The 13264-nt window shown below is 39.7% G+C and overlaps 1 protein-coding gene across 5 annotated transcripts; it reads left to right on the top strand.

Moving 5' to 3' along the window:
- Positions 1–91: 91 nt before the first annotated feature.
- Positions 92–12988, top strand: mor (moira). 5 transcript variants are annotated; one of them, XM_053759444.1, is made up of 20 exons: positions 92–358; positions 657–776; positions 1179–1283; positions 2436–2601; positions 2870–3024; positions 3648–3791; positions 4284–4411; positions 4794–4900; positions 5183–5295; positions 5757–5938; positions 6468–6609; positions 7016–7124; positions 7688–7821; positions 8202–8394; positions 8822–8976; positions 9671–9806; positions 10145–10282; positions 10658–10867; positions 11457–11559; positions 11906–12988. In XM_053759444.1, the coding sequence occupies exons 1-20, from the start codon at positions 242–244 to the stop codon at positions 11997–11999; spliced, it is 2751 nt and encodes a 916-aa protein (XP_053615419.1). In that variant the 5' UTR covers positions 92–241; the 3' UTR covers positions 12000–12988. The 5 variants fall into 5 exon arrangements, with proteins under 5 accessions (XP_053615419.1, XP_053615418.1, XP_053615416.1 ...); XM_053759443.1 differs by having other exon boundaries at positions 1179–1292; positions 7691–7821; XM_053759441.1 differs by having other exon boundaries at positions 1179–1292; positions 10148–10282.
- Positions 12989–13264: the final 276 nt, after the last annotated feature.

Genomic DNA, 13264 nt, shown 5'->3' with positions numbered 1-13264 from the left:
TTCGAAAATTTCGAACGGCTCAACTCTACAGATATAATAAAAGAAACGGGCCTGGCAACATTTTTACGAATGTCATTTCAATGTATAGTGAGTGAAGCATGTAATCTGTGGTGAAGCTAAGCAAGTTTGACGATTGACGACGCCGCTTTATAGGCGTTTTTGTTTTCATATAACTATTATTATTTGACTGAACAATATTCAAATATATTAGCATAGATCGGGAGCTGAGTAAGTTTGTATAATGACGACTATATGTCCTAAGAAGGACGGTGGGCCAAATGCCGAGTTTTTCCAATCGCCAGAATCACTAGCCCAATTTGATCAAATTCGTGTTTGGTTGCAGAAAAATTGCAAGAAGGTAAGAAATAGATGATTAGGTTTGTTGTTTAATCAGTTTGCTCACTATCTTCTAACACACCAAGGGCCTGTGAATTAAAAATGGTCATAGTAAAACTAGTCGAATAAAAAGTCCTAACCTTGTTATAGAGATGATTATGTCTAATATACAATCCATATCCATTCATGTTGTTGTATGTTCTTCTTGTATATGGAAACGGAGCTTTGGTGTAGAGATAGTTGAAGAACTGGAGAGTGACATTGTTTTTCTACAATGTTTCAACAGTATTTAATAACCAAATGTAATAACTTTGTTACAGCATGTGCAGACTGACCCACCTACAAAGGAGGGCCTGGCCCAACTGGTGGTGCAACTCATACAGTACCAAGAAAATAAATTGGGGAAGAATGCATCTGATCCACCATTTATCAGGCTTCCAGTCAGTATACTTGTTTCCTCTGTATTCTGTGGGAATAATTTGATATTTTGATTTGTACTACATATTGTATCCTTGAGTTATCATTGGAATGCACTTCATCTATTTGGATTGTTTTTTGCGTAATTATTTACTTGAAGAGCAAGAGTGGAGTGTTTTCCAAGTTTCTTCAGCTTTTGATCTTAGGAGCCCCAAATTAGCTTTCCTTTTTGTCCTTGTAAAAATTAGGAACTCCATATCTTGATATGAAATTCCTAAGTTCCTTCATAAGATGATGATCGGGTCCTCCATGTCTTGGTTTTTTGGGACTGAATGTAGTGTAGACTAAATGTAGTGGTTTCAAATAGTGTAGATACAAAAATCACAGAGTGAACTAACATGTCATTAACATAGCAAATGTTTCAGATGAAAGTATTCATGGACATGAAGCCAGGAGGTTCTTTGTGCACAGTGCTCGCCACCATGTTCCGCTTCAAGTCGGAGCAGCGGTGGCGCAAGTTCGACTTCCAGGTCGGTAAGGTATGCACCCGCCCCGCACCCCGCTACGCTCACCGCCCCGCCGCCCCCGACCCGCACAGCGAGGCTATAACAATGCATCTTATGACACTTGCATCTAACATCTGTTTTTTTTTCTAACATTTTTTTATATTTTTGGCTTTATTACATTTGACTATTTTAATATGCATTTCAACAGCCACAAGGGCTGTATGCAACACCCATTACTTTCTAGTGAGCAGAAGATAAAAGTATAGTATCACTACACAGTCCTTTGATAAATGAAAAATTAAATAAATTTAAACAAATACAGATGTTCCATGCATGTGCATAGTCCAAGCACTATGTTTCAAAGAAGGGTATGATTTTATTGTACATATATTATAACCTGGCACACTACACAAACAACACATCTTGTAATGTAACAAAGCAGCAGATTTTTCTTTTATTTCTGATTGTTTAGTTTCCATTGTAAGGAAAATCCCCGTACTGGTTTATCCTTATAATGGAAATTGAAATGGCATTTTATTTATTGTATTCCAGTATTACAGTTGTTTCAAATATTTCAGTATACATCTGTATAACCATGTAGTAAAATGTAAATCACATTGTCTTTCTGTAAAAAAAGTAGTTATCTGTTGGAGTTTGTAATTACACTAGATATCATGCACACTTATTCCACTTTACTATACAAAATATTTTGTAAATTTGGGACTACATTGCCAAATAGTTTCTCTGCTTTCAAGGGTCCAAGTTTCCCCTATTTTGGTTCATTTCATGCAATCTCATTTCTATGTTTTGGGATAAAGTGATTTTTTTGTGTTATCTCTAGGTCAATATGATATCATTGTGAAAAATTAACATTTTTAGGCATTGTGTGTTTTGTTAACAAATTGGTTGTAATTTATAGGTTTTGTTAGTTCTTGTTTTGTGCATGTTTTAACATTGTGTTTATTTCCTACTTTACTAATAAAATCTCTCATAAAATATAAATAAATATGTTACAGTGTTATTGTTCTACCAAATAGTTGCTCTTTGGGTTTAGATTCTAAGAAACATTGTGTTACTCTTCAATATTTTTCAGTTCTACGTAGTTTTATGTTTATTCAAATAACGAAGTACTTACATTCCGTTTTCTCGCCTCCCTTCCCCTACTCCCCATTTCAGAACCCATCCCGCAAAGACCTGAACGTGCAAATGATGATGGAGATAGAATCTTCACTCAACAGTGCGGAGGTGGTACGCACTCCATGCGTGTACATCCGTCCGGAGGTGGACAAGGCTACCGTGAATAAGATTAAGGAGATCATCGGACAACATGGAGATATTTGTGGTAAATATGAGTTAGAATATTTTAAGTTTTGTGTTCATTGGACTCGTCATAAAAAAAATATGCTATGGGCCGTCGAGTATTGTCCACTTATTATTACTAGCGGCCAGCCCGGCGTCGCGTTTAGTACGCTGTTTTTTATGAATAAATTGTCTGAACAACAGTGAAAATGGCAACAAATCAGTTATGTGGCTTTCAAGAAGACAGTTTAGAAACAGACACTCTCAAAGGGTGACTTTAATACTATGTAGAGATTTATAATGTTTTTCAGAGGACGAAGAAGACGCTACGCACATAATCTATCCTCTAGTGGACCCGCTGGAAGAGGAGTACGCTCGGCCGGTGTTCCGACGGGGGTCGCACGTGCTGGTGCACTGGTACTATCTGCCCGACTCCCACGACACCTGGGCCGCCGCCGACTTGCCTGTGAGTAGAATAATTGCATAAGTATGTCGACAAATCTGTTAAGTGATGTTATTATAATATAGGAGTCGTATTATATCATCACACGGAATGAGCTCCAAAGTATAAACACAAATGACAAGAATTGAACCCTTTGAATGTCATGGTCACGGTTTCAAGCTGAACTTATTGAAAGCCGATGTGGAACTATCTATCTACATTTTACCGTATCATTACATTTACCTGTCTATAAAAATATGCAAACGGATTGTTAACTCATTAAATTTTTTTGCTATTGCATCCCAATCCCAACTAATATTATAAATATGAAAACATGTTCGTTTGTTACCTTTTCACGCATTATGTACTGGACCGATTGTTATGAAATTTGGTACACGGGTAGAAAATAACCTGGAATAACATATACTTTTTATCCCGAAATTCCCACGAAAGCGAAGCTCCGGGGCACAGCTAGTTACCAAAAACATTAGTAAATAAGAACACAGCACCCCTATCTTCTTCACTTTATAGACAGAAGACTACAATGGTATAACATGATGAATAGGCCCCGTGCTATGAAAGTTAACAACCGCCATATGTTTTTTCTTTTTTATTTAATAAATCGATTTTATGAAACAAATATACAGGTGGACGTCCCAGAGACAGCAAACTGGGAGTGCGTGCGTTCGGAACCTTGGAGAGTATCAGCGTCGTGGGTGCTGGACCTGCCGCAGTACAACGAGTGGATGAACGAGGAGGACTACGAGGTGGACGCCGGAGGCAAGAAGAAGGTATTATCACAGTTTCATAAGATACATTACAGTTGTTCGACGACCTTGCTAAATGCGAAACAGCCGCCAGCGCTGACAATACGGTCAGGGTTGTCACAAAATATGAAAGTCGTGATATTTGTCTTGTAACTATTATCTTGACTACTTAATTCGGAAAACGGTTAGGTTTTTAACAAAAATATCTTAGAAGATTTTTTCAAAATCTACAAACATGATAATTTTATTCATATTTTACATCTATCACAGACAACCCGATTCTTGTAACTTACAGAATTATTATCAGTCTACTGTAATAGGATACGTATTATGTAAGTTAAGGATTAAAATTCTTAAATATTATTTTAAAAAAATTCCCCTGTCATAAACGCGATAAACTCATAAACCACCGGACTAATAGATAATGTGATTTCCGAGAAATGTATAATTTATAATGGTTTGAACCGAGCGAAGTAGGGATGGGCAGCTGATATAAAATGAAAACGTGTTGGTCAGGTGCACAAGCTGCGCCTGTCTGTGGACGAGCTGCTGCCGGGCGCGGAGCCCTCGGCCAAGGGCAAGAAGGCCGGCAAGAGGAAGCGCTCGCCCTCCCCGCCCCCAACCAAACACAACAAGCGCAAGAGGTATTATACAATATATCTTTATTGCACATCAAAAAACAATAATACAAAAGAAACACGACGTTTGTGGTATGTATGGTTACGCCCTAAAATAGTACAGTTATCTATATATATTTAGTCGCTTTCGTACAACATGCAGGCGACTAAAACACTTAACCTTGTCAGTAACCTCAACAATAACATTCGCGAGTAAATTTGACGTCAGGCAGGCGTCCAGTTGTAGAACATAGTCGAATCTTAAAATTTTAAGGCTTTGTTTTCACGCCCCAGTTGAAACCGGTAACACGTAGTGGTGAGAGGGACAGAGACAGATGAGAGGGAGAGGGACAAAATAAATGCCATATTGTCTAATGGCGGGCTTATTGCTACTATGTTGCGTTTACAGCCGCATAACGAAGCGACGCGACAACGACGCAGAAGACGAGGAAGACAATGCCTCTCGAGACAACACGGACGCGGCGCCCACGCCCGACAGCGAGAAAGCTGCTGAAAGTGAGTTTTTTTTCTGTCTTAAACTTTTAGCAGACAATCCGAGTTGGTTGGATCCGATAATGCGACAGAAAGGGATGCAGTGATACAAAATAAAGAGAAACTGGCTGAAAGCAGGTATTAGAAAATATAAGGATTTACAAGTATTTATTTAGTGTTGGTAAAAAATGTCGTATGACATACGCGTACCATTGATCATGATAATATGAGAGTCCATTTGCACGTCTTTATCATAATTTATTATTGTGCACTATATATTTGAATGAATATGGTAACCGGCCGCAGCGCCGACGCCGGCGGCCGAGCCCGCGCCGGCGCCGGACGCCCCGGCGACGCCGGCGCCGCCGCTCGACGCACACGAGGACTCCCAGGGCAAGCACTCCGACTCCAATACGCAGGTATATTCATATTTTTAATCAATAATAAAAGCATGATTCTTTTACATTAAAATTTCGTGAGGTGAATGTTTAATCATTACAGTCATGCAAAAGACAATTAAATGCTGTGTCAAGAAAAATTATTAAAATAATGATTATAATTCAAACTTATTAATGTTATAATCATTTATCTGTTGGCTGCTATAAAGGCAACTTTCAACTGCATACTTAAATACACAAATTCACTCAGTTTTTCTGGATAGTAACCTACTATATTAATAAACTACGGAGGTGAAGGCATTTTATTTACTGTTCAATAGTAAAAAGTCTAAATCTAATGATTTCGAAGAGTTTCAGTGTTTGGCAATAAATGGCTCAAGAGACCTTTGGAAGACAAAAGGGGAGGCCTTTGCCCAGCAGTGGGACACATAATACAGACCATAAAAATAGTAAATAGAGAAATATATAGTGAATGTATGCAGGAAATGCTGATAAAGGAGGAGCTGGAAGACAACGTGACGGACCAAACGCACCACATCGTCGTACCGTCCTACTCCGCCTGGTTCGACTATAACTCCATTCACACCATAGAGAAGCGGGCGCTGCCAGAGTTCTTCAACGGCAAGAACAAGTCTAAAACGCCGGAGATTTACTTGGCTTACAGGTACACTACTTTGAGAAAATATTTTTATTCACGTAGTATATTAAAAAAATTGTTTCCACTGTCTGTCCCTATGTATGTTTAGATCTTTTAAACTACGCGACGGATTTCTATGCGGGCTTTTTAAACTAGATAGTGCTATTCCTGAGGAAGGTTTAGGTGTATAATTTATTATGGTTTTACCTGAGAGAAGCCGGGACGGGCCGCTAGTAAAATATAAAATGCGTAAGTCTGTCTGTCACACTTTGACGGTTAAACCGTTTGCAGATTCAATGAAATTTGGATGTTATTTGATTGATGTTTAGATTCGATTTAATCAGCGGTGGATGCACTATTCTTTTCATTATTCTATTCTGTGCCATCGAATATAGCCATGGTAACTTTTAACTTTAGTAGTATTGTATGACTTTACTTTAGCATATATTTAAAAATTTATAGTTTCTTTACCCGTTTTGAATTGCAAAAGTAGGCAAAGATGTTTTTCTAGCGTCGTGTGGAACTTTAATTTTTTAACAAATTGTAATTTTGCCAGGAACTTCATCCTGGACACGTATCGCCTGAACCCCACAGAATACCTGACGTCGACCGCGTGCCGCCGCAACCTGGCAGGCGACGTGTGCGCCATCATGAGGGTGCACGGCTTGTTGGAGCAGTGGGGGCTCATCAACTACCAGGTATCTTGTATACCTTCATCTGGACACTATCGTGTGGATTTTTTTTTTAATTTTTGTCCCGATCTACCGACATTTAGAGCTTGTTTCACCGCTGGCCAATGAGGTATTTAACATTCTAAATGTAACATGTTAAACATATATTGCTAAAAATTGTGATTCAAAAGTGTTCGATAGGGCTAGCTGATCAATCATATGGGGCAGATTTATTAGCAGTTTGTTTATCTGTCAGATTATTGTTATTTTACCAGAAAGTGGTGAAACAGCTAGGGCCTAACTGTTGAGTATATACAAATGGAAGTGAAGAATTCGCCAAATAGTAGCGATTTCAAAAAATGAAACTATGTTTCATTTCACCGATATCTGGCATTAAGTTTGTTTTGTTCACGAGTGGCGTGTATATTTGCAGCTGGAAGCGGAATCTCGGCCCACAGCGATGGGTCCGCCGCCGACGTCGCATTTCCACGTGTTGTCAGACACTCCTTCCGGTCTGCAGCCCTTGGTTGCTAGGAGACCAGGTACATTCTCTATCCTAATGTTAATTATAAATGGAAGCAAGTGGTAGTCTATGAAAAGTACTATACACAAACATTTTTTATACAATTATTGGATATATGGATTGATATACAAACTTATGTGGCAAGCGTAAGATTCGAAGCCTAGGACATTCGGTCTCAATAACTGAACTACCATAGTTTGTTTTGTTTTATGTAAAGTGGCATGTTTGTATTGGGCCTATTCTATTGCATTGGATGCGATTCTTTAATAATAGAATAAGAGTTGGGCATAAAATAAACAAATGTTCCGATATCTGAGATTGCACCTTATTCAATCTCAATTTCGCATTTATAATATTAGTATTATAAATGCGAAAGTAAGTTTGTTGTTTACCTCTTCACGCATTATCTACTGGACAGATTGTTATGAAATTTGGTACACGGGTAGAAAATGACCTGAAATAATACATAGGGTAGTTTTTATCTCGAAATTCCCAAGGGAGCGAAGCCCCGGGCGCAGCTAGTATATATATTTAAAAAAACTTTAAATAGGTAAATAAAACGAGTAACTTGTCTGTTTGCAGCAGAGAACGCGGCGGTGCCGAAGGTGGAGGCGGGACTGCCCAACGGCACGGAGGCGGCGCCCGGCGCTCCGCCCGCGCTCAAGGCGGAGCCCGGCCGCGAGCTGGGGGCGGAGCCCGGCCTCAAACTCGACCAGGTACGTGCATTCGCTGGATATAATATCATTTTAACTTATGTCACTGTCAATAGCCAAGTACTCGCGAAATTGTCATTGTCAGTGCCGGATGAATTCGTATTTAGTTCGAATTTGATTTAATTCGAATTTATCTGAAACTGAGTTATGATTAAAGTCGTGTTGCCACCTGTCATATTTATTTTGAAAATTACTCTCATCTTCAAAATGTGGGAGACATTTTGAAGATGGGATAAATTTTCGAAAGTTGAGTGTGATTGAGATTTTCTGGTAAAGATTCGGCCCCCTGAGCTCAATCTTTCATTCAACCAAGCACACTACACATTTTTTTTATACACATGCAACTACCGCAATAAGACTAAATGTTTTTATGCCTCGTCTAGTACCGCGGCATGGGCGGGCGCGGACGCGAGTGGACGGAGCAGGAGACGCTGCTGCTGCTGGAGGGGCTGGAGCTGCACCGCGACGACTGGAACCGCGTGGCGGCGCACGTGGGCACGCGCACGCAGGACGAGTGTATCCTGCACTTCCTGCGCCTGCCCATCGAGGAGCCCTATCTGCACGAACACGCGGACGGTGTGACCCGACCCATTACTTCATACTATGTTATATATGCGAAAGTTTGTGAGGATGTATGTTGTTAGTCTATCATTACCTACTGGACAAATTGTTATAGATACGATAGGATATAATTCACCACGGGTGCTAAGCCTAAAGTTAATCTCAAAGTAAGGATACTAATTCAACTATACTATATTTTATAATATGTACATCTATACTATTATTATAAAAAGATAAGAGTTTGTATGTTTGAGGCGGGTAATCTCCTCAACTCCCGAATCGATTTCCATAATTCTTTCACCATTAGAAAGGTACATCGTCCAAAATTGCTGTATGCTATATTTTATCTCAAAATTCCTACGGGAGCGAAGTCCCGGGCAGCATCTAGTATATAAACTTCCAAGATCATTTTCCACCTTGACCGTTGAATGTCCGCGCGCAGGCGGCGTGCTGGGCCCGCTGGCGTACCAGCCGCTGCCGTTCAGCAAGGCCGGCAACCCCGTCATGAGCACCGTGGCGTTCCTCGCCTCGGTCGTCGACCCCAGGATTGCTTCCAAGGCCACGCGGGCCGCCATGGACGAGTTCGGCAAGATCAAGGTCTGAATTACATAATGCGTACTTCTATATTATCCTAATTCGTATCCTGATCCTAACTAACATAATAAGTCTGTTTGTTACCTCTTTACAAAGCCCTACTCAATCAATCTTAAAATTTTGTAAACATGTAGATATTCATCCTAGAAAAAAGTTGTGTAAAAATTATTACCGTGAGAAATTCACACGGGCAAAAGCTAGTAATATTGTTACGAACTAGGGGTTCCTAATTTGTATTGAAACGCCTGAGTATTTATTACGTATACCACTATGTAGTATCGCCAAAGTCGCTGATAGGAGCTCAATTTTACACTTATCACTTTGATGTCACTTAAGTTTTCGTAACATGAAATGCAAAAGCCTGTATCCTGTCTATCATGCTTTCACGACTAAACCGCTAGGCCGATTTTAAGGAATTTTGTAATACATACATAAAGAATCAAAGTAGCCAATGTTTGACCATACATTTTTATAGAGGTCAAACATTTTTGATTTTAATCTTATGGAACTTCTGTTCCATCAATCCTAAAAATGCTGTAACGAGGGGTGAAACTTTGTATGAAAAATACATACGATTATTTCTGCTGTGAGCGGAGTCATGTCACATAGGGACGGTGTTTAATCACAGAGCTATCGAGGTCGTTAAAGCCTTAAAGAAATGTTGTCCAATATACATATAAGTAATAATGACATTCAGGACGAAGTGCCGGCGGCCATGATGGAGGCGCACGTGCGCGCGGCCGCGGAGCACGGCGCCGCCGCCGCGCTCGCCGCCACCGGCATCGCCGGCACTGCGCCGCCGCCGCCGCCGCCGCCACGCGCGGACTCCGCCGGTAATATCAAACGGGGACTTGACCTGTCACACTGTGGCCTATATTGTCTTTTACGACAATTCCACATCAGACCAAACTGCCGACTAAACTACTTCCTTCCTTCTTATGATGGATAAAATTTTTGCCTATTTAGTCACATGGTATGCCACATGTCACAAATTTGTCTCATGTATAGTAGATTTCATTGACCACCACTTGTTTCCGATGAAGGAAAACATTGTGAGAAAACCTGCACACTGGTTAACACGACTACTTGCCTCTTGATGTCAGTAGGTAGTCGTAAAATTGATTTGACAAATAAAAAGAAACGAAAGAAAAAATATGTAATATGCTTGCAGCAGAGAAGAAAGACGAAATGAAGACAGAAGCGATGGAAGTGGAAGAGAGTGGCGATGCGCAGAAGGTGAAGGAGGAACCGGCGGAGGCGGCCGCGGAGGACAAGGACGAGAAACCTGACACACAACCCGCAGCTGATGGTGAGTGCTGTTGTTCTTATGTTTATTTGTTTCATTGTTTGTCTTGTATTATCTTTATTTTTTAGGGAGAGACCACTCGACGCCACGGAGACACCCAACAATCAACTTTTTTATAAAAGACCTGGAGAAAAAATAATTTAATGTAATTTTTAGACTGGTCATTTAAGGACAAGGATGATCTATCTGGCAAGACTTTATGATAATTGTCATTTTAGGACAAGGTATTCTGAAGCACTGAACATTTTAGGAAATTAACCTTTTTACTTTTTTTGGATTTTTTAAGACACTAGACAATGTGCAACTAGACGTTATAGGCTCTTTTAACACATTCGATATTGTAAGAGACTAGACATTGTCAGCCAAAATGTTTTGCAGAACCTCCAGCGACTGTTGACGCGAAACTTCAATCAGCTGCGTCGGCTGCGTTGGCCGCGGCGGCGGTCAAGGCGAAACACTTGGCCGGCGTCGAGGAGCGCAAGATCAAGTCGTTAGTGGCTCTGCTGGTGGAGACCCAGATGAAGAAACTGGAGATCAAGCTGAGGCACTTCGAGGAGCTCGAGGCAACCATGGAGCGCGAGAGAGAAGGTATTGTGACCAGTCGTTATAATTTTATGTATACACTCGATTGTACAAATGCACAAGATTTTACCTTAAATAAAAAAAAAATATTATTAAATAACCCTTGTCACAGAGAATATTCAAGGTACACTTCTACATCACCGCTCCAACTCAGCAAGATGTCGATAATTGAAATCTCTTTCAATTATCGACATCTTGCTTTAAAGCGTCCATAGTAGACATATTGTACATTGACAAGATGAGAGCTAACAACGAGCAGTCCGCCAATTCGATGCCAATGTAAAATATGTCTACAGAGAACGCTATAAAGCTCACTTTTAAATTAACCTCATCAGTCATTGTGTGGGACCTTATCTGGTCGCGCTTATCGCAATACAAAATGAATATCGCATATATTTTTGGAATAGATGTTTAAATACAAATAACTTATACAGTTTTAATCCAAATAACACGATATATATGTTGAAATATTCACGATTTTGGTATTACTTTTATATCGAAATGGATTTTCTGACCAGGCTCTGCTAGCATCTTGGCACTAGACCATTACCTATATACTTACTTTGTAATATACAATCCTTCTTTTGTTTCATAGGTCTGGAGTACCAGCGACAACAGCTTATCCAAGAAAGACAGCAGTTTCACCTGGAGCAGCTGAAGGCGGCAGAGTTCAGGGCGCGGCATCAGGCGCACCAGAGGTAACTTTTCGTTCTTATTATATCTCTATGATAACTTTATATTCTTTTTTGTAATTTAAAAATCTGATATTTGAATGATGACGATGAAAAATTTGTCTTGCAGTGTATCTGGGAAAGGGACTGTCAACAAGTTAGATTTTTATTTATTTTGTTAGTTTATGTGCTTTCATCCGTTCCAACGTTCTGATTTCCTAGTACATTTTTATGTCATTAAAAAGTTACTGACAGCTAGGAAAAAAGCAGTTGAAACATTCTTCAATGAGAGGATAATGTTAGCATGTATTTAATTTTAGACATCGTTTTGCCTGTCATTATATAATGAAACAATCAATGTATTTGCCTGTAGGATGCAAGCGGAGAGCGGCGTAGGCCCGACGCCGGCGGCCGACCAGCCTCCGGAGCCGGCGCCGGCGCCGCAGCTGCCGCCCGCTCACGCGTAGACACGGGAAACTATCACTAGGGACCTCGGGATTCGGAACTCAAATCCACAATACAATTGAACTGTTTTATCGACGAACTATTCTCACTTGTTCTAATTTCCTATGTTAAGCTACTGCTTTGTTCAGTACAATTACTGAGAACGAATCTTTTCAACCACAAAAAAATGAGGTCGAAAGAAATGAAATAATGACAAGGAAACGTTTCCTTGTGAAACTTTTTCATCGGACCAGAGGGCGAAGTGCGGGTTTGCATTTCACTTCTCACTATCGAATCGATTCGAAGTGAAACTCGGCGAACCAATCACATTGCGGTGTGGTTGTCATTGCGTCACAATGGCGAACTGTGATTGGTTAGCTGCGTCTCCTTCGAATCGATTCGATGGTGAGATGTAAATAGCAAAGTCGCACTACGTACACAGATCTATCATCTATTCATGTTTCACAATATTATCGATCGTGATAGATATCGCCATCTCACTCGCCGTTGTAGACATTATCGTAAATTATAACAACCCCATAATACAGTAGCACTGCATTGCGGTGAATTTAAAATTCTGTAATTTTATTATTTATATCTAATCATAGCTAATACGTGCAGACTTCGCGTGGAAAATCACTACATAGTAATAATAAAACAAGGTCACTTCCCGCTGTCTGTCCGTATGCTAAGATCTTTAGAACTACGCAACGGATTTTGAGTGGCAGGTTTAGGCGTATAATTCATTATGGTTTTACTCGAGCGAAGCCGGGACGGGCCGCTAGTGTCAACTATAGATGAAAATGTTTCTAAAAATATCCAGAAGAAATTCAAAATTATTGTATGAATTTATGTGTGCAACCCGTTATAGATCTTTATTCTTATGGGTATGTGGAATGTATGTTATAGATTTAAGTACGTAATTTTATTATAGCAAATAAGTTTGTATTGTAGAAAATGATTATTATTTGTCATAACGTTAAGTTATGTAATAAATGGTCTTATAAATTAATTCGCAATTTTTTTATTGATGTCAATACACTAGTGGATAATAGGTTGATGTCATTTCGAGAACTCATTAGCTAAATAAATAATTTATTATTTATATTTATTTTTTGTCCATAATGGAAAAAAGCAAGCAACAAATTCCATCAAGGGTATATGTTGAGACGAGACGTGGTCCAGGGCTTTAGACACGCAAATTGAGAAAATGCTTTCTGCGACATAAGATGATAATAAAATTTTATCCTATGGCGAACTATAAATATGTATCTTTTATAAATTACAA

Source organism: Plodia interpunctella, chromosome 19 (assembly GCF_027563975.2).
Source record: "Plodia interpunctella isolate USDA-ARS_2022_Savannah chromosome 19, ilPloInte3.2, whole genome shotgun sequence".
NCBI lineage: Eukaryota > Metazoa > Arthropoda > Insecta > Lepidoptera > Pyralidae > Plodia > Plodia interpunctella.
The sequence above is the reverse complement of the archived record's forward strand: the minus strand, read 5'-3'. Positions and strand labels throughout refer to the sequence as shown.